Here is a 25,706-nt window from a genome sequence, read left to right as displayed (position 1 = left end):
TATGGAAGAGAAAGTGCACGAAGAATTGCATTATTTTTAAAACAAACAACCAGACAAACAAACGAACGAACAAACTCTTGACTTGTCTATTTTCCTCTTCTTTTGGAGGTTGGTGGGTGGTACACATTATCTGTAAGAGGCCAGTTAATCTCTGCATGAATTAAAATCTAATATTGATGCCTCAGTTCGTCAAGTTAAATGGACCCGCATCTATTTCTCCTTGCCGAAGAGCCACAAAAAGTTGGAGTATTGCCAGAAAAGGAAATAAAGTTCGGTTCCTTGGCTTCCCTGAGGAAAGTAATTTCGTTTCGCATAATTTCTTGTTTGGATGTGCAATTTCAGGACTGTGGTTTACCTGGAAGATACATCTAGCCCTAATCTCTCACGAATTTACCTTGATTTTTTTTCTATTTCTCTCTTTTGTCACAAACGTTTCGGTCAGAAATTTTTGCCCATAAACCTTATACGAGTGTACTTGTAAACAAAGTTCTAAGCGCCACGTGTCCAAGTTTAGTGGGTTAACCGATGCAATGAGGCTTAACAGAAATAAAAAAAGTGTTTCATTGCGGCGGTGTTTATGTGCAAAATTCGAGACAAAAAACCCAACCCAAAACCGGTGTAAGTTTTCAAGGCGGTGTAAATTTATAAGCTTTTTTTTCTGGCAATAGCCAAGCACGATCTTCGGCCGAAATTAGATCAACATCGCTGGAACACAACTTATAACGCGTGCGGGAGAAACAGCTGTGGGCGCAGTGTGTCTGCAACCGGAGTGTACTTTATGTGTTCGGATCTTTAATTGTGGTCGAGAAACAAAACAAACATATAACCAAACAAACAAAACACACACACGCAAAAGTTAATGTTTTGGGCTGAATCGTGTACACGTTACTAAAATAGGACGGTTGGTCTTTTCATTTTGTCACGTTGTCGTTCCATGTTTTTCTGTTTCGTTTTTATCGATACAACAGGAAGAGCAAAACTGCTGGACTGTCCAATTTTGGTCAATCCACTATACTTCATTGTTGGTGAGCTTGTTTTTGGCCACGTTAATTAATTAAGTTTATGACCAAATAATATTATTTTCTTGCACGAGGCAAGCCAAAATAACCAGATTCAAAATCAACATGGCCACAAAAGTGTGACTTTCCATATAATTCAGGATACATCCACTCCTATATGAAAAATGACAACAGTGTTTCCACACTTATCAGCGCCCAGAGCGCGGGCGTACGGTTAGCATAATCACCGTTGGGTTGCGTGAATTTAGTGCGTTGCGTCATGGTGAAGAAAATCGCGTATAGTAGGATGTGTAACGACCCTCAAACTTTTCAAATTTACTCGAATTTCAAAGAAACGTGAGTAGAGTGTCGTCATAGAACGACTAGCTGCGATGAAAACGAATCCGCGACGCTTGAGTGAGAAACTACGAAGCGTGTGCCGGGATATTTAAAGACAGGGTTCGGCGGTGTGCCTGCTGATTTTGGTATACGGACAAAGGAAATTGAACGGCATTCAAGGTTCTAGTACATGCACTTTTCTTGCGCTGCGTATTATGTTCAAACACGGACCATTTACCGCGTTGCATGCAAAATTTGAATATCGATGAAACGCTATACACAATGGGCTTGGAATACGAAACGCCTTATAGTCATCATTTGCAATAACAATCTGAAAAGAAGTGAGTTTTAGTTGATTTTTTTCACTTTCTTGAAGTTTGGTTTAATACGTGAAATTTATACTGTGATTGTTGTAAATAACGAAAGCTACCTGGCTTATTGGCTTATGCATCCAACACTAAGAAACCAACTGACGCGTTACAACGATTTTTTGTCAAAAGGAATTTGCTGAACTGACTTTTCTATTGTCTGATTTTGTTTGCTACATTTACAATTTTAGTTATTAAAGCAAGTTAGTGATTAAGTTAAATTTCAGTCCAAATGAACAAACTGTTCCTCTGGCTACATAATTGGGGGAGACGCGCGCCTGCAAAATCATGCAGGCCCTGATTACATAAAATTCACACCAAAACATTTACGAACATGCATCAAGGGTAAGCTGTGCAGTTTAGCTTCAGTGATTCATCGTTAGCCATGCAAATTGACCAAGGCAAACATATTTTTATTTTTCAACAGACTTTTAAATGGACAAAAATCTACCGTTTTTCACTCACATTCTGCTGCAGTGAAACATTTTAGACATATACTATGCAAAATGTTTGTTGGTCAATAAGTCAGTGGTATCTCGTGCAAAGTGACTTCATGCTTAACGTTTTGCTTTACAAAAGTTGTGTGCAGGAATCATATTGGAACACAGTGCGAAGAGGGAGTGTTAACCAATCTACACGGGAGTGTAACCGTTAACGTGCCGGTGGTTGTATAATAACGGAGAGCAACCTGTAGGACTTGGCGGGCTGTCAACCACGCAGGGATTGCTTCGTCTGGGTCCGGTCTGTGGGTCGGCTTACTCGAAGAAGCGCAAGCAGAGCCCTGTCGACACGTCGCCGGTACCAGTGACGCTCCGACAAACCAAGTCAAAATCAAGTCGATCTTTTTTACAAACCACCATATTGTGCAAGAGCTATTTCCAACCCTCGCTGGACAAGACGAATAAGTTCACAGTGAACGCCTTTTTGCATATTCTACACTCCTCAGCCACAAGATAAAGTCTGCAGAGACAGCTTTGGACGCAAAACGAGGCAAATCGGTCAACCAAGAAGGAAAGAAGTGATCACACGGGTACGTTGGCTGTATCAGAATAGGCCGTAAACATGGCCTATGGGTGCGGCCGGCGAATTGGTTGAAAATTATGCGTTTGCATCAGATAAACACCCACCTCCTCAGGCAGTAGACAAAATGTTGGCCAATCTTGATTGGATGGTTGGTGTTACGAAAGGTCTGATTATAATAAGTGGCTCATTCTTTTATTGCGCACCATTTCAACACTTGATTTTGTTTTTCCCAAGGTGCGGAACTTGCAGGTAGCATCGTGATTTGTTGTTATACAAAAATACAGAACTAAAAAAAAAGGAAAAGGAAAAAAACAAAAGAAAATAAAGAGAGAGAGTGAGACAGAGAGAGACGAGAAGAAAACCACCTGGGTCTGGTCCCATTGCTTAGGAACCACCAATAAACTGCTATTCTACTCAACTTTTGGCGAGTGCATTAAATTGTAACTAGCAGCCGAATCCGTGCTTGAGGAAATGCGAAGAGAACCCGCAAGGGGAAGTTGTGTGGATTGTGGTTTTAGAATGTACATTTCCGTCGACAAACGGACAGTCACAATCCTCATAAACCTGTGTACGTTACTCGGGCAATGACTGTCGGCATGTTTTACGAGGTACTTATGCAAGACCTGTAAATGCAAATGCTGAAGATGCAAATCGAGGTCTTTGAACGGTGCTTCTGCTGATCTGTGAAGTGACAATTACTGAATTTCTGGGGTGCATTGATATCTGGTTTCGACCACTGGAACCCACGAGGTCAAATTTCAGCAAGAGTTGAATCAGAACTTGACTTTGACATAAGTGGCTTCGATTTTTTTTCTCCTGAACCACGATCAGTGGGTTTTTGGTGAGGACTTTGAAAGCAGTTTGAATCTTCACGCCCCCTTCTTGGACCTTGTTTCATCACAGGCACATTGTGTGGCAATTCTTTGCTTGTTTTGTAAGGGAATTTAAATGTGAAGTATGGGAGGTGTTCCAAGAGGACATACAATAGAAAGTGTGACATTCAGGATCAATATTACAAAACCCTGACATCATTTTCTATGAAACTATTCAGAATGGTGTGAAACATTTTTCACAGTTGAAAATTATTTTAACAACCACTGTTTATTAGCAGGACAAAATGAACAACCTTGCGTAAAATGTTAACAAAGGTAACATTGTTTACATTTCAATATCCAGATAAAGTTACGTGTTTGAAATTATCAAGTTTTCAAAATAGCATTGAACATTTGAACAACTTCGTTTAACATTTGAAACAATGTCTGTGCCCTACTCAAACAGTGATTGTTCAAATAATTGTTGACCGCGTTTGCTATCTATTAACCAACATTTATGAAAATACTTTGGCGTGGGAAACCGGTTTGGGAACACCTCCCATTCTTCACATTTAAATTCCCATTTTTTTTCTTAAGTCGTGCCGACGGAAACCTGGAAATGCTTTGAAACTGGGGGAGTTACAACATTATAAACAACAGTTTAGCCGCTTTGAGGGACTATTCAACTTCTTGGACTAACCCAGGCATAACAAAACCCCACTGACTTGGTCTTACCTAGCAACAAAAGCTTGGTCCAATTCTTTAGGTACGCCTTGAATTCCTTTCCACTCTCCTTGAGGAACTTGTCGATCTCTCGACTGCGGCGTGTGGCCTCGTCCACTGGCCCTCCCATGCAGTCATTCATGTTTCCCATGACTGTGCCGTGAAAGAAGGCGCCTCTGCAACCGACGATGCAAGGTCTGCGGTGCGGAGTTTTCTTTCTTGGATTCTTTACTTTTATTTCCAAATCAGTGGCACCGCTGCCCCCTGCATGAGCATTTGCTGCCTGTAGGTTTTAACTTTAGCCCTGTACGAAGCAATTCCATCTGCTTTGCGCAACTGCAGGTTTGGTGTTATTCCCGGTCTGAGTCCGGCTCCACGAAGCTGAAATGTTCGGCGTTTGTTGTACAGTGGGCCCCACCCCTGTGAACGCCGTTCGCACTTAAAAGCCGACAGTGAGCTTAAATTGTGCAAGGTTCACGAGCGGTTGTTTGTAAACTTTGTAATGTCCGACAGTGAATCGCTCTTCAACTTGCACTTCCCGACTCCAACACCCAGACTCGTCCGAAGTCAACCCGATGGCATTTCAATAATTTTGGATAAAGGACTAAAAGGGTTGCATATATTTTCCGGTCGATTAACTCACATTGTCAAAAAGAGAGTGACGATAAACGCGCCCGGGAAGTGAGCGAAATTCGATTTAGATGCCAACACTCCAGGCTTTTGTTAGTCAGTAACTGTATTGGACGGGCAAAGTTCTGCGTTCTTAGACATTTTATTTTGGCTTTGAGGTTGATTATTGGTTGGTCTTCAACGCAGACGCATATAGAAAATATAGATACAGCTATCAAGTGACCTTATTGACTGAGGCCCTGTGTTTTTTTGGAACGATGATATTTCTTTTCTGTTATCTCGTACTCGGTAGAGGAAAGATCGCATTTTGGCGTTTACTAAGCTAGCGTACTCAAATGTAAGCCTTCAGAGTATCGTTGGTGTAGAATAAAGCTGTTTTACAAAAATTTACTTTATAATTCAATCTTTAAATGAAACGATTATGCAGCCAGTAAGGACTTCTTAAAGTACAAATTCAAATCCAATTCTTAAATACAGATTAAGTACAACTAACATTGGTGCTAAAACCAAATGGTGGAAAGTCTGATGAATTTACACACTTTGTCACAATTTTTAAATTTTCGTTCAGTACACTTTCTTTATGCGGGGGAATTCTCACGGACGGCCAAGGGGGTACTTCGAACGGATTTGCACCGATTTCAGTCTCACTAAATATTGTGTGGTCCATTACACTTCGCCTGTTCAAGGTACATGTAGGCCTAATACTAGCCAACTAGATCATGTGGCAACAACTTGCCGCATGGGGTTTTTTTACACTATGAATCGACAGAACTGCATCAATCATATCTCTATATACAAATATATACAAGGAAAGTCATAAATCTATTCCACTTTATTTGGCCCATTCAATCCCCACTCCAACTTAATTGCATTTTCAGTCTTGCTATTCTAAATGAAAAATTGCTAGCCACAAACATTCGGTCCCGTAAACTATGATTTTTTTCTCTCTCGGATTAACACTTGCGAGGCCAATAAAAAACGGCTTTACAAAAGACGCTCTGTATCGTATCAGTTATGCATACAAAAATTCTGAAGATTCGTGATTTTCTTTGGAGGGTGCCAAGTGCAAACTCCAAAGAACGGCTGGTCCTACTCTGCTATCTCCCATGAATGCGGCGCGGGCGTAGACGGATCAAGGCCGTTCCAGGGTTTCTTGGCTGTTGCAGGTGTGCATGAACTTGTCTGTCAGGCACACCAGGTGTTGTTTGACGATCAGAAAGCTCATTGTGTACTGTCAGAAACACACCATCCTGGAAGCCCATGCACCAAACAGTTCATGACAGCGGTTGCTCAATTGTTTCACATAAAACCCAACGACTATACAACATATACCTTTCGTAAAAAAAGACACGACAGAAAAAAATCATTAACGAAGCCCCAAATAAAAGTGCTCAATTGAGCACACAATAAAAACTCACGCATTTCTATATATACAGTGCAAAACAACGATTTTCAGTTACTTTTTTATATTGGCTGATTTGAATTTATATACTTATGGGCGTTGCCAGGATTGGGGGGGGGAGTGGTCTGTCTTGTGGTTATAGTACTCGACAGACACAAGTTCACAAACCATCAACACGAGGGGAAGGATCAATTTGGAAAATATTTGTGAAAAGCCAGCATTTCCCATTTCCTGTTTCTTTAGACCTATTTTCTTTTTTTCCATTGGGGGTACCCCTTTCTCTAAGCAACGCCAATGACTGTACTTTTTTAACTGTCCAAAATCTGTTTGACAAGTACCACTTTGGCACGATAATTCTGCATCTAACTTTAACATGTGCATCATTTAGACACAAACGTTACAGTACAAAACATAATTTTTGTTGAAAAGGTGAGCCGCAATGCATTATTTTGATTGAAAATGCAGATTAAAATACATGTACGCGAATACAAAAACTTTAAAAGTATAAGATGGCGTAGCTTTTCGATCCGGTAGGATCCGGTAGGATCTTCTCAAGGCAAAATAACAATGTCTTTGTCATAAGGAAGATTCTGCAAGGACTGAAATGTTATGTGGTTCTAGATCCATCATAGCTTTCAAGCTTTGTATATTTCAGGTCATCCCGGTCGGTTTCAGCAAATTTTCGCATCCGAATCCCACAATTTGCCCTCTTTAAAACAGCCCATTTCTATATGAGGCAAGACTCGGTTTTTAATCACATACAACCTTAAGGCATCAAGTTCAATTCGTACAAAGAGCTGGCATCATGAGTGTTTTAGTATTCCCTGATCCACTGTGCGGAGACTGGGTCCCAAAGCGAAAGATAATGCACCGCGGTTATGAGCAATACCTTAGTTTCTACATCACCACTCTGTGTTCCGGACTTCCAACCGTTATTAATTCAGTGTTGAGGGCTCTGTCGGCATCCTTGACGCTCTTCCTAAAATGGCAACAGGTAAATAATGTTTCACTCCCAAGTCACTGTCATACGAACAAAGGAATTAAAATGTCATGTTATATAGACAGGACAAAGAATTATAGAGAATTGTAAGGCTGTTAACACATTTTGATTGTTTTGATAAACTGTAAACTATTATTAATGGCACACGAACGACGTAAATTCCACAACTTCCCTTGCCAGCGACGAAAAAAACTTTTCCAGATAACGTTTTCACTTCGGTTGAACATGAACAAGTAAAAAACAGTTAAAAACATCAAAATTAACCAAACCACCGCCTGGTTTGGGAATAGCAAATAAAGGTCAATTGAGTGAACGTGATCCTCAGAGCGCCTCGCCATTTATGCAATTTTTGTAGGCGATTTGCCACTCACTGTGACAATTTAACATTAAATTTGATAATTTCATTTTGGGAGATGGGAACTGGGATGGATTGGGTGTGTCTGGGAGAAAATTTCCACACCACGCACATTGACTTGTACTACACTAAAAAAGGTAGCAAGTAGAAGAAAGCATTATGAGCATTGTTCATCGTCTCTCTAAATATAACTGACTCAAAATCGTCTGATTATTCGTAAAACCAGTCCCGAATTGCACGTATTTTATAGACTGGCATAGGCCTATTCTATGAGCTCAAAATTTGTTGATGAACCTACATGAATGTCAAGATACGGAAATCAAACATTTACAAGAACGGATCGTGAAAGCTTTGAACTCTGCAGACGTCATGATTATGCAAAATCCTAGTGTTTTTGCAAAACAGACTATGAATGTGTATGACGGTAACGAGACGAGTGGTTGTGTTCTGGGTCCTCTGACAACTACGATATCAACAAATGCTCCATACGTGTAAAAACGAGGAAACGTCAAAATGCTACTATCAATTTGATTTATATATAGTACAAAATTGTTGGTAATTGAAATCGTGCCAAAATTGTTTCCCTGATGGTCCCTTCCCATGAGCTGATTTGTCGAATTCAGGGCAATTTTGTTTTATCGTGTTAACAATGTTTACACCTGAGTTTCCCGATGGTCCCTGGTATGATGAATCAAAGGAGAAAGAAACATTCTACAAAGGCCTGAAAGCAAAATATAAACCATTTTAAAATAACATCTTGCAAGCAAATCAAACGACTCAAAATTGTAAAAGAGTATGGAGTAAAGGGTTGGTCAATGTTTCTCACACATAAGTGGTGTGAAACAATCTCAGTGATTGGTTAATTTCAGCAGGTTTGTTTCAACTGTTGGAAAGGATTGGCCCCATTGTGTAGTCAACTTGAGAGCTGAACCGAGGATGAATCCAGAACTGATTTTGCTGAGGGCAACACTCATTTTTTAGGGGGCCTCAAAATTGGTGGGGTTTTTTGTCTTGTTTTGTTCACGTAAACAATTTATGGTTTCTCTGAGGGACGAGGCTGTATTTTGGGGATTTTTTCACGCATTTGCAAAGGAGAAAATGAAAGAAATACCTTCCTCCCATTATTGTTCAAAAATAGAATTTTGTGGTGCTTTTTTGGGGGGGGGGGCATGGCCCCCGTTGGCCCCCTAGATCTGCCCTTGTTCTGAATACCGTTAATTTAAACCAAGATTTCAGGCAACCGTATAATGACAACTAAGTGTTGAGTTTTATTGTGAATAATTGAGTTAGGTTTGGGATGTTTTTTATTCCCTCCCAGGATGAACATAGAAAGGGAGCTTGCGAATAGAATTCAGTTACGATTAAAACATATGACATTACAAGGCCACAATGATTGTTACATAAAATTCTCAATCAAAAATACAACGGACATTATGAACAATTCTTAGTCTTAGTGACCAGGAATTCTGACAGTTCTCTCAGTCTTTTCTTCTTGATTGCCCCAACATCAGCACCATCTCCCAGCGCGGGCGCGACCCGGTTTATTCGGGGTTTCGTTCCAGCGCTGTTACAGGACCTATGGTCGGCGTTGCGCGCGTCACGGTGTTCCGTAGTACTTCTGGTGAAGACCAGGACTGGTGCGAGGGATCTCGTAGCCATTGGAGGACAGGGGATTCGGGGCAGTCTGTCGTCGGGAAACTGTAGGTTCTTTCCGTCCGCCAGCTGTAAGTGTACTGGAGATCAGAATCAACACAAGAATGGACTCACTACAACGACTGATCAGTCTCGGGTTGGTATTTTGACACTCTTAAACCATACTTTTTTCACCTAAATAATTTTCAGGCCAAAAGTCAATTTCTTCTTTTCGTCTTTTCCCTTTCTCAAATGAGATTTGCCGGATCAGTAAAAATCTTTTAATAAAACGCCATTAAAAACAAAGGAATGGCAATGACGAGAAATGTATGGAATTTTGAAGCAAACGGGAGCCAGGTAGGTAGAAGCCGGAATTGAGTGACTGAAAAACAATGTTAACCTGATGCTGGAAATACAAATGGAATTCAGATGGGGTGACTTGTCGTAGATGTGGCAAGATTGACAGAGTCGATACCGAACCAACAGCTGTATGCTCTCCAAAAACCTGCACAAATATGAAAGGGGGCACTGCTATGAAAGTGGCGGCAAATAATGATCTCAAAGCCCGCTGGTAGACATTACTTAAACCAGTCAGCATCACAGACTGCTTCATGTTTTCTCTCAATGTCACAGTTTCCTGAAAGATTTCATTTTACGCCTTAAAAACCCGAGAGAGTGGATAAGCTGTTTGAGCGCTTGAAAAACATAATTACAAAGAAATTCCATCTTCGTGTTCTAATGACAAGTTTCCCGTATATCCCGTTTTGGATAGAGAGGCTGTGTATTCACCGACACATGGATTTAGTGAAATCCAATTACATGTACAGTGACAGTGGCATATCCTGGTTTGAGTAGATGAAGGGGGGAGGGGTGAGGATTTTTAGCTGAATTGTTGGTTCAATTTTTTCATCCTTGTGCCGTTTATGTTCGCGTTTTCAATTCATTGAAATGGAAACCTGCCTCCTTCAGGAAGCCAGTTGCCCCTTCGCCAGCTGAATACGCCACTGTTTCTTGATACTACCAAAATCACAGAAACACTTCTACTCTGTCCTAATCCTGGATGTTGATATACAGTGTCCCTATAAAAACGCAACGCAAATATAACATTTATTTTCATTTTATTTTATTTTGTCAGAAATGGTTGATTTACAAAAAGAATTGCAGCTTGTGTTATCTTTCAAAACTGACTGTTTATCAATTCAATGATACTTCGGGAGAACATTTTGGTTGCGTTTTTATCGGGGGGGGGCACGCTGTATAGGCTGCAGGGTGTATACATGTACATGGACATCGACATACAATACCCCGTGGACATCGACATACAATATCCCGTGGACATCGACAGACAATATCCCGTGGACATCGACATACAATACCCCGTGGACATCGACAGACAATACCCCGTGGACATCGACAGACAATACCCCGTGGACATCGACATACAATATCCCGTGGAATAATTTTAAACACCGCTCTTGCTCATGTGGCTGAATTCACCACCACAATTTGGGGTGGGGGAGAAAACTGAAGCGGTCCAAATCTTTTATGGCCTTTCTGTGGGTTGAGTTACTTTAGGGGGCTTTTACAAGCTCTCGAGAGAAAGGGAGGTGAACTGATCTTTCTCCGTTTGCGAGGGAGCCACGCCCCTATCATGTAAGCGAACACTTCACAAGCTGCGTTGACGCAATGCTACCGCGTAGGCCAACAAATCGCCTTAGTTTTCCACATTCCTTTCACAGAAAAATTGCTCCCTTTGGGGGGGGGGTGGACCTCAATGATGCCTCCACTGGATCAACCAATGCCGTATAATACTCTGCTCAAAGTGCAAGACGTTTGAGGATTGCTCAACAAAAAATGGCCAGCTTTATGAAATGGGAGGAATAGGATCCGTGGTCACTGTCAGACAGCAACGGGAGACAACAGTGGCTACGCTTCGTATTTAGTCTATGATTACATCTGTACCCTGTATTTGTGCATGGGTGAAAACAGGGAGCGGATCGAGGTGACATTTTAATCCTATCCCATGGCTGACAAAAGTAAAGGCCTTAGTGTGATGCAAATAAAGTGCAATATTGGGGGCGGAGGAAGTTTTTCTGGGAAGGGTGCTTGCTTAATATAGGTTCGATAATCGTTTCATACATTACAATGTTCTTTGCCTTCTTCCAATTCAAGGCGGGGTGCGGGAACAGAGGCCGAGGCCACGCTTCAGCAAGTTTTTTTGTTTGTTTTTTTGGTTTTGGTATTATTAGGGGACATTTATTCAATGTTGTCATTGTGGACACAAATTTGATACACAAATGTACATTTGTCACAGATAAATATAAATATCATTAACACTAGCAATGTTACATAACATTAAAAGGAAAATGACATTTAGGTGTTAGGTTAAGCAAATGCTTTTGTACCCTAACCTAGGGACAGACTGACAGACAGAAGAGAGGCAATCAGAAAAAAAAACCAAAATATAGACAAATGGACAACAAAACATGGCATACGGCTGACAAGTGTGAGACAAGGGCAGAATACTTAAAAGAAAACTTCACAAAATTACGTATATTTCTCTAAGAATTGAGTTTTGAGTTTCTTTATAAAGACGGGTAAAGGTGCCATTTTAAAAAAGTTTCTTTTAGCGCCATTATATCACAAACGGTACACGTGCGAAACAGTGGATTCTAGAAAGTCCTACCTGGATCCAACGCCTGGATATGCCACCGGACAAAACGCAACGAGAAAAGCAATTCATGAGCGCACTATAATTATGTATGGCAGAAAGGGGCCCGGGAGGACGGTAATAATGTATGCAAACGTTCCATACAATACTTGTACAAATGGCTTTCCGTCAGTATGCCCATTTATCTTATTAAGAATTCGAAACTCCTAGTCCCTCTTCAACAAAGGGCTATCCACATCATTAACCGACGATCTAAGGCTCTAAGGCCTCAAAACATTGCACTAAAACCATGGCGATTAGTGAAATCCCAATTCGCGGAAAGCTCGATCCGGAAATAGCCGTTTCTTTCTGCCGTGTTCGAAATGGTATTCTTGACGGTAATGTGAATACGAAATCACCAAACAGAATATTGACCAAGACGCAACACCATTAAAATGGGGGGAAGGAATTTATTCTTAGAGCCGAATGATAAAAGAATTTGAAACCTCCTTTTCTGAACGAAAAACATTTGAATCTTTTTAAACCTTTGACAAACTTATGACTTGCTCTTTCAATCGCAGAAAATAAAATGCATGTACACATTGCAAAAGTTAAGCCACCGTCTCGCACATCACTTTCTGAAACAGTTTTCACATCTCATAACTGCAACGAGGAGACCGGAAGGACTGACAGTTATGACCATTCCACCGCGCATCGCATAATGTTACCATCCCGATTTTGTGTCGACAGCGTCGATTTCCTCAATACATGATGAGCCACAGTTAACAAACGCAGAAAGCGTTTGAAACGGAAATTGGTGTCTATGGCTACGGCTTTCTACCGTTGCCCCTCTACGAAAAAACCAACCACCCAACCCAAACCAAACCAAACAAAAAAGTACTTCATCACCAGCCATAGGATACCCGATCCACAGACGGCCTTCGACAGGAGTGTCTGTTACCCCGGCCGTGTCAAAAGTCACTGGCCGTAGCCCGAAAATAGCGCACAAGTGGCAGCAGCCGCTAACTAGTGGCTGACAGGCACGGTTATTTCCAGCCTCAGCCATGACTTGTGGACATAGCCTTGGATACGGCCCTACCTACTTGGCATTTGTATTGCATCAAATGCCTCTTCAAATGTATCAACATCCCATCACATTTTCTTCCACAGCCTATGAGGAAGGACACCTTACTCTTCAAACATCAATACTGCCGAACTTGTATGAAATATTCTTTGTTTACCCTCTTTCCCAGATTGTTTAATTCGCCTTCGAGACATCTGTCTAGAACCCCCCCCGACTTCTTTTACGCTTTACGTGAACACCTCTTTAACCAGGGTCCTATCATCCATGCCTTGTAGAATATCCAGCTTTAATCTTGTAAAGTCACCCTATCATTTTTGTAAGGCTCTATGTACATGCATTTTGTTTTCCATTGTTCCCCACTGCCTTGCCAGAACAGGGGTTTTTTGTTCTTTCATATGTGCACTGAAAAGTAATTTTGACGCTAAATTTTTTTTAATATATATAACGGGTTTGCCCTTACCCAACGTATATTAATAAACACTGTATGCTCAGTGCTTGTCCGAGAGCTTGCGAAAAAAACCTCACAAGCTTATTCGGGTGGGACTCGAACCCACGACCTCCTGCTTACTAGTGCAGATGTCTTAACCACTCGACCACCGAGCTAGCCAGGGTCGGCTGGCCGGTCCGAGTCAAATGAAGCAGCGGGTACCGCGAACTATTTTCAAGAGGTATTTTTGCGTTGGGGAGATGTTAAAAATACATCTTGAAAATAGTTCGCAGTACCCGCTGCTTCATTTGACTCGGACCGGCCAGCCGACACTGGCTAGCTCGGTGGTCGAGTGGTTAAGACATCTGCACTAGTAAGCAGGAGGTCGAGTCCCACCCGAGTAAGCTTGTGAGGTTTTTTTCGCAAGCTCTCGGACAAGCACTGAGCATACAGTGTTTATTAATATACGTTGGGTAAGGGCAAACCCGTTATATATAATAAACATCTCCCCAACGCAAAAATACATCTTGAAAAACGCTAAATTTTAGTCTCTTTTCAAATTGTTTCATTCATAGCTTTATTAATTGAAATTATTTTATTAATGTGATATTGTATTTTTAATGTTATCTTACATTAATATTGTTTTTATTTCCTTACGTTTTTGCATTTATAGTTTTTCTAATTTTAATTGTTTTCTGTTTATTTAACCAGTTGGAGAGCCCCTCAACAGAAATTATATTTCCTTTGCCCAATCCAGCTGAAGTTGGTTAAATATTGCTATTATGTCTTGTTTATAATGTTTAAATATATCTTGTGTGAGTAAAATATCTTTGTAAGTGTATCCCGAAAATGAAACAATAGCTCGGTTGGTAGAGCACTGGAACAGTATTCCGGAGGTGGGAGGTTCAAATCCTGCTACAATCAATTTCTGTGTTCATCTTTAAGATTATATATTAATTAATTTGAAGCTAACAAATAAAACAATGAAATGTGAGTGTCTCTCTAAAGCTTCATGTTACTGGTACGGATTGAATCACTCACACACGTATTAAGAAACACGAGAAGAGAGCAGATGTGATTGGTTGTGGTAACTTGTGACTTCTATTCTCATTGGCCAAACAGCTTGCATCACTGAGTGGTCCTTCCAGTACCAGTTGTACTTTCAAGTTGAAATGGGTACCCAACGGGATTCTCCAATGTCTCCATCTTTTATAAGCTTTAATGACTAACTCGATAATGGCTTCAAAGACCAGAGGGAGAGCAACAACAGCGGAAAACATATTCCTAAACTCTGGATAGACTTACACAATCAGATGAAAAGCGCGAACTTTTTTGTGCGTAAACTTATGACATGGATTGCTGCACAAGTTTGCCATGAACTAAGCACACTGCACACAGGTTGAAGTCTTTAAGTGTACATTTGCTGAGGACCACACAACAACGCTGTTTTTACAAGGGACTGAAGGTTGTCCTTGGTAACCAGGCTGTGCACGACCACAAAATAAGACCCCACAATTGTCATGAAATGGTTAATCTTTATTTTTCCAACCAGTCTTATGTATCAGTACATCATTTGAACAAGTACCGTCAATCTGCCTTTTTGCATACAATAAAAAAAATGTACGTGTCAATGAAGTACATTTTTTGACAGTACATTGAACTGTCAAAAAATCCAAACTTTAATTCACAATTGCTCATAGTTGCAAGAGAGGTAAAAAATCAAGGCATTTTTGAGGTCAGGTTGAAGATGAACAAAACTTTCTTCACAAAGGCCCCTTCCAGTCATTCTAAACTACTTGCATAACTTTTATCATAAAGTCATGTCTGAAATTCTTTTTTAATTACAGTTAGATGGCAAAATCTAAACTAGCGAAAGGTGTTTTTGTACATCAAATTGAAAAAAAAAAAGCAAAGCATTTCCCTGTGTACCCTTCGTGATAGTTTTCACCTTATTTCAAAGGGACATGATTCATTTATGCAAAATGTTTTAAGACCTGAGCTTGATGAGCAGTCAAACGTCAAAGCTGAATTGACTCATGTTGCCGCTATTTCTGAATGCACATCGCACAAGATGGCTATTTCAGCAATATGAGAAACCGACACTGCCATGTTTACTTTGCCAAGTTCCCACGAAAAGGGTGTTTGCATGGCTGCTATCTTGCAGGCCGGTGCTTTTGTTCCACAGGGGTATGCACAAAGGAATTTCCCTGTGGGACAGAACAACTGCCCTCCAAGATGGCTACCACACAAAACCTCCATATAATACACTCTCACATCAATGTTTGAGTTGGATGATGAAATTTCAACTGAGAGTAAAATGTATCGTGGTCAGTCAACATTAAAGGATACTGATCTATATAAAGCTTTGATCTCTGGGATTTAGATCTTCAGTTCTTTTGTTCAATCTGGCATAGTCAAGAATAATGTTTTCCTACTTTTCTCCCGGGCGTGAAAGGCTGGGGACTCAACTGAGAGGAAAACCTCCTCAGGGCATCTGCTTCATCATAAAGTTCACTGCCAATCGGTACTTTCAGAGTCTTTTCCCAAATGTTACATGCAATTACTCATCATCTGTGGATATTCCTTCATTGTTGGATAGACCACATCCAGGCAAATCAATCTTGGACAAGAATGCAGTGCCTGGTGTGATACCCAGTGAAAGACAAAGGGGAAAGAGTTGGAGGCACTGATTTCTATATGCTGACTGGACAGCGGATAGACAGCGAGGGCTGGAGGCGCAACATTTACACACAGGTGTGTTGAAGACTGATTGAGAGGCTTCATATCTTGGGTCTTGTCTGATTGTATAACGACTTACTGTAAATCATATTGATTGTAAATCATATTGAAATCTGAGGATTGAATTATTCAACTTGCATGTGGTACTTCTTGGGATAACTGCATTCGAGTACAGTTTACTATGCTCTACCAAACAAACAGTAGCCATCTTTGGTGGTCCAGAGAAAATGACTCGAGGAGGTCCCATTTGTTTGTGCACTGCAATGGGCACTGGTGCTATACTGTCAGTAGACAGAGATCAGTAGTGAAGCAAGAAGCACAGGCAAGCAATTGAATGTCATGAAAACAAAAGGTTGCTCTGAACACAATGTGTTTTCATGATTTCATGACTCGGCAATACACGCATGGTGTCAGCAGTAAAAATGAACTGTACAACCATTGGACTAAGGGTACTTTATGGAGCCATTTCTGTCATGAACCCATATCTAGATGCATTTTGTCAAAACTGGATGGCACTACTCATTTTGTGTGCATTCAAGTGAAAACCTGTCATGCACATTCCGTATGAGATGATACCCACTTCACTGTCGTGGCTAGACCTCACATCAATGGCAGCATGGAGTCTACATGTGGCAAGAAGTGGAAAGCCAGAGAGACACATACAGACAAGCCCACTTTTGGCAATGTTGGCGTGTGGACCAACTCTTGGAAAAAAATGCTCCAGTGTCACAATATCTTAAGGGCTTCCAAGAGGGGTAAAATGAAATGACGGCCTTTTCCTGCATCTCCTGAGATCAATGAACTACTGCACTGCCTGATGATAAAATGATGAGGGTGTCCGAGGCTGAAAGCGTCAGCAGTGGGTGGTGGGAGCACAGATGTATTTCAGCCAACCAGCACCATTTTTCTTTTGCTTTCAGGAGGTGTTTTTTTTATTTACAAATTCCGGAGAGTGTACCTTCCAATTCGACTGTCAAACATGGTTTCCTGGTTGGCAGGGTTCTGCCTGGTACTGCTTGCTGCCTGCTGCTGCTGCTGTTGTTGCTGCTGCTGCTGCTGTTGCTGCTCTCGATTGAAATTGGGCATTGACATCGGAACGGCAGTTCCGTCCCCCTTCAATTCCTGGAAACACTTCCAGTTGTCCAGGTAGTTTGCTTAAATACAAACAGAGAATCATGAGTTTTGGATGCCTGAAAATCAGCTGGAGGCTATTCAAAACATGCAAAGTTTGATTATTAAAAACACTTTCTTTTAAGACATCTGGTGACAAGGATATCATTGGGATAAGAGGAGCGGCATAAGTCATTTCAAAGTCAAGTTTTTATGTGATCAAAGACAGTGCATTCAATTATTTCGCTATGCTTACTTATGCAAACGTGACTGCATTCAATTTGACACATACGCATGTTTAACAACTGCCACTTTGACATAGCAAATAGTGCCCTCTTTTTTGGTAAACAGTCCTCCTTTTTTTCTGCAATAGCACTCTCTTTGGCAGGGCCTTTAAATTTTCATTTTTTTCTTTGCACAGAAATTGGAATGTTTTGATTATTTATGGTCTGAAAACTTAAAAAATGGTCATGGGTAATTCTAGAAATTAGGGATCCAAAAGTGTGACATTTTGTGTCCCTGTTACATCTGACCTTTGTTATCTGACATGGAAATATCACTGGAATAGATTTCAAACTATTACTATTTGTTTGGCAGGTAATTTGCATTAATTCATCACTCTTGGAAATTAAAAAAATATTCTAATTAATTCAACGTGAGCTGAACTTACAAAATCATATGTCAAATGTGACAGGGACACATAAAAATGGACCCCTTATTTCTGGTATTACCCCCATAGCTGCAAACACTTTAATTAAATTAGAATCCTTGGCAGGTATGGCTTATGCATATACACACTTGTTAACATCTCCCCCCCCTGCACAATTTATGAATGCCTTCTAAAATGGAAATTATCTGCTGGATAATTTACACTTTACAAACACACATAACTATTTTGACACTTACCTTTCCAAAGTCTGACGTGGCCATCGTCACTTGACGAGGCAAGGATGGTGCCCGTTACGTTCCAACTCACTCGCCATACCTACGAAGGGTTAAAGGATCAAACATCAGTCTAACCAGTGGTACTCACTGGTAATTAAACCTTCAGCTCCAGTGACATCACATGCCACAGGAAGTAAAAGTGAAAAATTTACAGAAGTATTCTAGAGGAATAAACAGCAGCTGTCCTAAAAACTTCCTGCCGGTTGGAATTTAAATATGCGGGACGAGTTCCCGAGTGATTTTCAAGATTTTCTGTTTTCACAAATCTTCAAGAATTCATAACTTCATTTACTGGAAGTTTACACTCACATGAATGCCTGTCTGGTGGCTACTCTAACCTGACAGGCAACCTCCATTGCAGCCAGGCCTGCCGCCCAGTAAAGAAAGTCCAGATTGTGCGGTGTTGCATAATTTCTTTTGTTCCCAAAATTGGCTCAGTGTGTTGGTGAATGTCAGTGGCATCTTTTCAAATGTGGCCGGATTAGCCTGCAGTAGTACTGTATCGCTCATTGCTAGAATGCTGGAGCACTTTTGTCCACACTGATAATCCACCGGTGCTGCATGCCGCAAACAGTGGTATACTGTTTCAAAACAGATGGATTACCTCTGCTAATGCTATTATTAAATAATGGTAATTCCCAGCAGCGGGTCTTTTGTATTCCAAGTGTGCTCTTTTGTTACAAGGCCCAGCTCCTTTGTCTGATTTCAGGCAGCTCGGCTATGCGTACAAACCCAAGGAGTCCATTGGGCCCATTTATAACGCTTTTCAATGAGAGCATTTTGGACCTTAACCCCCACTCCCTGGTTTGCCTATTTATAGGGAGGTAGGATGCTCGGCCAAAGAGAGAATGTATTTAGCATGCGCGGGCAAAAAATCCCCCCGATCGACACAGGCACTGTATAGCAGGGCCCATGCTGCCCACGCTTGGGAACATGAGCTGGCAAAATGACGGGCAAATCGGACCGGGCTCGAGCATCCGCAATGGCTACGGGAGAGACCTGGAGGGAGCGGTAGGGCGAGGTGGAGAAAGAGAGTTCAGGGAGGCCGGAGGGCCCGACTAAGTACGCCAAACGTGCCTTGGCCAGTGCAACTTTGCAACAAAATGTTTGAAGTTTCACCTACTTCTTTAACGAATGTTTCACCTCTGACATTCAGTAATTGATTGAACATCTGAGTATCAGAATACTTGGCATAGCCCTAAAAGTTATGATGGAAGTACAAGAGTAGACTTAACCAGACTGAGAATGATGGTGATGACGCAAGGTACCTATCCACATGTATGTCTTCTGGGTGTAATGCTTACATGATGCATTCATGTGTTTCACTTGCACGGACACAAAAATCTACTCTATTCACATAACGCAGGTGTGTGTTGCATTAGGCAGTTAAAATCGCCTCAGGAGCCATTTTGATGGATACGCAACTCTTGGCGCAAGTGTCGACACGCATATTGAAAGGCCCCGTAACTTGAAAAAACAGTGATTATTAAAGGAGTGGTGGTGACATTATGGGTGATGGCCTTCTTGAGGCCAGAAACTAGGCAATGACTAGTGATGCCATTGGAAATAAAAGGTGAATGCCAGCAATGATGATCTCATTATGACAAGCAAGACAAGAAACAGTGATGACGACACTTTTTGGCCATAAACATGAAAACGCTTAACACATAGGTGACGATGGTGAAGATGACGGCAGTAACAGTGTTCACAATGAAGCAGATGACCTACTTTATTGATGTGCAGGATAATGATAAATAGGACACAGATGGCACTGATCACATTGACAATGATCATGACGACTACAATGATGGCAGTGACGGTAATATTGTGGTCATAATCATTGTGGGAGCTAAAGACTGCAGGGATGAAGATCCTGATTTGGATGTACTACATGATGTGCTGCAAAATTTACGGTACCTGTTGGTTGTTATGATCTAGTTGAGCTGGCTGTTTGATGTCCAGTCCAATGGATCCCATTGTGGTGCCATCGCGTCTAGAGACAGAGAGAATGAAAGAAACTAACAATCCATGGAGGTTCTACTCAGTCACTAAGATGGATAGAACGGGGGGAAAAAATCTAAGTGCACACAGAGAACATGAACATTACCAACACTGCCACTCTTAGGGTGCAAAATAAGTTATAACAGGGCCCATTTACATAGATGGGCAATAACCAAATGCAGTGATGAGAAATGGGTATTAGATTGCTACAGTCAGGTTTAAATTCCTCATTCCTGGCTGGGCCGGGCGAGCCCCTCTAGGCCCAAATTCCCTAAAACTGTTTTATTTGTATGGCGCTATACTGAGTGAACAGATGGTATGTACTGGCCTATGATATATTGGGTAGACCCTTCCATGCTAAGGCCTCTGTTATTCATACCACCCTGGGCCGGTGGACTGCTGATATCGCTGAAAGTTAAGCTGCTGCAGTTAAGTTTACATGGGCATTCTGCTTTGGTGTGGTCATGATTCATCTCTACACCCTGAGCACTTTACCTGCCATCTGCCATCTCGGTACGATATCTTTGAAGAATCGTTAAGGTTTCCAAATACAGCGCTTCATCATCCAGTACAACAAGGATGATGAAACAAATAGCAGCCGGACGTGAAAGGATGTTATGACATGTGCCCACGCCAATACCACAGGCTTACCATCTCTGCCCATAATATGTGCCCATGCCGATACCACAGGCTTAGGGCCGGCGACCAATTAGACCCGGTTTGAAAAGGGCCCCCCGGTAAGCTCGCCCGGTTGCAAAAACCCCTTTCACACCGGCCTGGCTACCGGCCTGGGATGCTGGACTGGTTGTTGGTCTCGAAGTACTTCATCCTGGGGTCTATTATTTGCAAGTACTGGTACATGTAATCTATCCCAGAAGGAACCTGCTTGTGGTTTTTAATCCTTCAGCTCTATACAATGTTTACACTAATCCGCTTAGACCCCTATTCATCTGTGCAAGCATGTTGGGGGAAGCCTTTCATCAGGGACTTTGAAATGCCAATGTGCAGACAGGCCTCATACCGGCCTGGAGTAGGCTGAATACCGGGCAGGCATTATACCGGATGGGCTACCGGGGGGCCCTTTTCAAACCGGGTCTAAATGGTCGCCGTCCCTTACCATCTCTGCCCATGATATGTGCCCATTCCGATACCACAGGCTTACCATCTCTGCCCATGATATGTGCCCACGCCGATACCACAGGCTTACCATCTCTGCCCACTACCTTACGCCAAACGCAACCGCATTTCTCACTGTCCCCTGTTAACCACTGAAATCCAGTTAACAGCCAGCATGTTGTTGCTGACTTCCAAATGTCGCTTGGAAAAAATGTGGGAGCAACCTGTTTAACAAAAAGGACCCTTTTGAAAATTGTCCTGACTTCCATTGTGAGAAGAATGGGTCACTCCCTTCCTCTCGTTATTCAGAAATGTGTAGAAAAACAGAGCATGAACAATATTAAGTGTGAATGAGTGGTTTCACACTAGCATGTCTAAATATAATGTGGACTTGGGGAGGATAACAGAGCAAGCTGAAGTCCATTACGGGGATTAGGTCCTAGCACTTGTATTCCCATGCATAAAACTTTTTTTCCTGTCAGAAAGTCAAATCAAATAATAGATCAACATCTGACCAATGATTTCGTTCATCAATTTTACCTTACTGTTTAGTGAATGCCCCTCTAGCCACATCTATGACATGTGATTCGTGGTAAGTACCAAACAATCCCCCTATAAATGCATTCAAGGAAAGTAGCATGTGTGGCGCGCACTGCTTGATGTATCACAAGACACAGCAGAGTGAAATTGTGACTTTGGAATAACAACTAACTGGTTGCAACAAACTATGGGTCAAAATTTTGCAGGAAAGCATATAAAAACCAGTTCGTCACTTTATCATCTGCTGAACACCACCCACATGGTGGGCCCTCAACCAACACAAAGGGGTCAACTGTCTGAGGTATTAGTGGAAGGAGTCTTCAAATTTCAAACCAAAAGTACAATTTGGTACTAAGGATACCATGGGTAATATTCATGCATTTTGCAATCTGTGAAGGATATTCCAGTTACGTGGATGTACATTATGCAATCTCGAGGTGAGCAGTGTGTGTCAAGTACATGAAACTAGAATAGTTCAAGGTAAAAAAAAGGGGGGAAGCCAAACAGCACCAATGCTATACTGGTCTCTCTGTAACTTTTCGTAGGAATTAAAAAAATTGTTCTCTTAATTTAATATAACAACATTTCACATAACACATTTCAATGTAGATGAAATCACCGTCTTTACATGCAAACACAAAGGCATCCATACCTCAGAGGTTTCAGGGTCAAAATGCGGACATCTTTAGTTGCCACGGCGATGACATGGTAGGAGCGACCCAGGTTGGGGGCAAAGGCCAAGTCGTGCACAGCCTCGGTGATGCTCATGAGCGTATCTGTTTTGTGCCATTTCTTCTTCCTACATAAAAAGGAGTCAATCGATCACAAAGATACAAAATTCTGGTCTGTGATTAGAGCCAAGGTACTTTATTTACTGCTGGCTTATCAGATTCCTCAATCTATCCCCTTGAAATACCTCCAACACTAAATTTATAAATGCCGACCAAAATAACCCTGAAAGACATAATACGGAAATTCCTCCATGGTTCACATGCCAACAAATCCTTGATAAGATTCTAAATTTAAACACTGCTGCATATGTTTTCCCTGAACCACCTCCTCCCATATTTCTACTCTTTAATTACGGTTTCCAAAGAGGCAAGTTAATGTGAACTTTAAAAAGTGCAGTAGTCCCAACAACACTGTATGATTTAATTACTGAGGTCTACATAGAGCTATCACTTTGCTCAAGGAAAAGTCAGATCGCGAATCAAGCAGAACAAAAAATCACAGTATCTCCACACATACCACTTAAAGGTCAATGGAATGATAAGTGATAAATAAACACCACAGAAACACAGAGATTCATTTCAAATAGGTATGTCACAGGACAAACTGAAAGACTAAAGATGGTTCACACTTGCCACACAGATCAAATATCTGTACTGTGGATTCACAAAAGTTGAACGCAATTTAACTCTGGCAAATTTCACAACAAATGTTTCATGACATCAAAGTCGCTTCACTTTCGCATCAGCTAACATATATATGAATAAAACTTTGTTGTGGTCGTGCTCCTTTTTAGTTTGATGACTGTACTCCAACACAAGGAGGCACAGAAGGAATCGGGCTCCCTAACAATTAGATATGGGCATTCGGACAAGCAGGTATGCTGAAAACAAGCATTTATAGGAACTTTGTGGGAGCTTTATAGGAACATTTATAGGAAAACGTCAGGGGCAATTGTTATTATTGATACAATTATACATGCTCTGCTCTGCAGAATGGGAAAATAATTAAGTTTGACAGTGGAGTGCATGGTAGTGTGCAGAAAAATCATGTGATAAAAAAGCTTCACTTTATGGTTTTGTAAATTTTTACTTAAAAATTTTTTTTTTGGCGGGGGAGAACTGGTACCTAATTCCGATATCTAAATTATGAAACAATAAAATAAAATATAAAATAAAATTATAACTCTGTCCATTCATCAGGCCCCCAATCTCAAACATGCGTAAAGGCTGAGCATCATCATCATTCACTTTTACAGCTTTCCCACAATTCCTCACCTCTCGTTCTCCTTGTATTCATATATCTGGACCTTGCCGCCACTGGAGGGACTGGAATCATCACTTCCTACGGCAATCATCGGAGGATGCACCCTAGGAAATCAAGTGGGAGGTTATGATCACACAGCAACATACATAATCAGTTAACTCTGCCAACAGGGAGGGGGTTAATTTGAACACAGAGCTTGAAAAATCTGATCAAGGTGGATGTTGGTTGTGTGCCAAAGCTAAACCAGGGGATTCACAATAGTGCACCTCCAAGAGTTTGTTATTTGTTGGCCAATCACAACACACGAAATTTGTCGACCCTTTTCAAATGCGCGCTGGGTCGACAGATTTCAGCAATTGTGATTGGCCAACGCGTTGCAAACTCTTGGAGGAGCACTATTCTGAAACTCCCGTACTAGCTTGCTTGTATGGAAAAGGGCACCAGTCACAGGTCTGCAAAGAAGCCAACCCCCTTTGCTTTTACAGTAAAACATATTTTGTTCATATATCCATATCACTGAACTGTCCAGGAGGAAATATCCTTTCTTGTTTTCAAATAAACCCTTTTGTCATTTCTATTCAATCTCAGGATTAGATGACAAACAAGCCTCTTACGTATGAACCTATGTGTATGAGGGAAGTAGACCTGCCGAACAACATATCATCTTTCTTCTTTTCCTTTCTAGTCACAGGTGCAGGCATAGTATACAAGAAATAATTTGAAGAAAAAAAAGTCCTTAAATGTCTTTTTTCAAAGGCACCAAGTCACTATGGGCTGTAAAATGAACATGATTGGTCGACACAGGATGAATGTGCTTCAAACTTCCAAGACAAGTACCTGTACTGTAACTATAATTCACTACCCACCTTGAGCAGAAGCACCCCCTCACTGGTTGAAAAGAAACATGTTGGTGGGGAGGATTCATTTTGTTGGTAGCGACGCAACAGTAATAAGTGTATTTCAAAGTCATCTGTGAACCAGTGAAAGGCAATGCCCACCAAAGGAGCCTGTGTTGCTTGGTCCAGCTCGGGGCTAATAAAGTGAACATCATCTCTACAACTCTCTCCCCCTCCCAAAAAAAGGATAACCCCTCAGGGTTGTGGCTTGCATTTTACCAGAAAGTTATGGACAAAACCCTCTGACAGGTGTCAATTTATTTTGTCCACGATTCATACTTTAAATTATGACTCTACTGTATCACAAGTTTATTACACCCACACGGGAATGGATGGAGGAAACAGAAAAAAAAAATTCTGGTCAACAAAAAAAGGAAATCTCTTTTTTCTAAATGGGCCTTGGTTTAAAAATCAGATCAACTGCAAGCAGTGCCAGGGAGTGCAGCATGCACAGTAGCAATAAATTCTTGCGACAAGACTTTTCTGTAAGCCATCCAATGGGGAAGAGAGACAGGTCCTTTGTGGCTACCCGTTTACCATCAGAGACCAAGATTACCTTGATGGGTTCCACGACAGGCAGCTACAGTTCAGCTTAGTCTGTATCTCTTCCTGTGGGAGAAAAAGAAAAGTCAAGTGAGAAACTAGGGAACAGACAGTGATGCATTTTATAAGTGGGGTTGCTATGATTAGAAAAACTTGTTATTAAGCGGCGTCAAGTTGTAGTGGCTCTCTCTTCGCATTCTACCTCTGCGATCCATATTCCAATCCCACCTAGGTCGGTATGTGCATAAGGTTTTCAGTTCCTGCCTGATTCTGTGGGTTTTCCGTGGAAAACTCATCCGGGGGTTTCTCCCACCTCTAATAAAACTGACATTTCTTCATTATCTTTTGGATTGTCACCTCATCCTGTAATTGACACTA

At 41.3% G+C, this 25,706-nt stretch overlaps 2 protein-coding genes across 5 annotated transcripts in view; both read right to left on the bottom strand.

The window, feature by feature from the left end:
* Positions 1-4,929, bottom strand: part of gnal (G protein subunit alpha L) — a 70,710-nt gene extending 65,781 nt beyond the window's left edge. The window contains exon 1 of the mRNA XM_022255227.2: positions 4,276-4,929. Coding sequence (XP_022110919.1) covers positions 4,276-4,414 — 139 coding nt within the window. The 5' untranslated portion in view covers positions 4,415-4,929. The remainder of the gene's footprint in view (positions 1-4,275) is intronic.
* A 767-nt stretch (positions 4,930-5,696) lies between these two features.
* seh1l (SEH1 like nucleoporin) overlaps positions 5,697-25,706 on the bottom strand; it is a 28,731-nt gene continuing 8,721 nt past the window's right edge. Inside the window, exons 7-14 of one of the 4 annotated variants that reach the window (XM_087137702.1) lie at positions 25,342-25,394; positions 23,901-23,993; positions 22,547-22,693; positions 20,155-20,230; positions 18,199-18,277; positions 17,141-17,336; positions 7,185-7,274; positions 5,697-6,225 (exon numbers count right to left, since the gene is read on the bottom strand). In XM_087137702.1, coding sequence (XP_086993828.1) covers positions 7,193-7,274; positions 17,141-17,336; positions 18,199-18,277; positions 20,155-20,230; positions 22,547-22,693; positions 23,901-23,993; positions 25,342-25,394 — 726 coding nt within the window. In that variant the 3' untranslated portion in view covers positions 5,697-6,225; positions 7,185-7,192. Of the gene's footprint in view, positions 7,275-8,811; positions 9,384-14,964; positions 17,337-18,198; positions 18,278-20,154; positions 20,231-22,546; positions 22,694-23,900; positions 23,994-25,341; positions 25,395-25,706 lie in introns of those variants that run through there. The other 3 variants (XM_087137701.1, XM_022255229.2, XM_087137703.1) reach the window with 3 other exon arrangements.

This window comes from Acanthaster planci, linkage group LG06, assembly GCF_054643075.1.
Source record: "Acanthaster planci isolate LZ-2023a linkage group LG06, COTS_SCS, whole genome shotgun sequence".
Lineage (NCBI taxonomy): Eukaryota > Metazoa > Echinodermata > Asteroidea > Valvatida > Acanthasteridae > Acanthaster > Acanthaster planci.
This window is presented reverse-complemented; position numbering and strand designations above follow the sequence as displayed.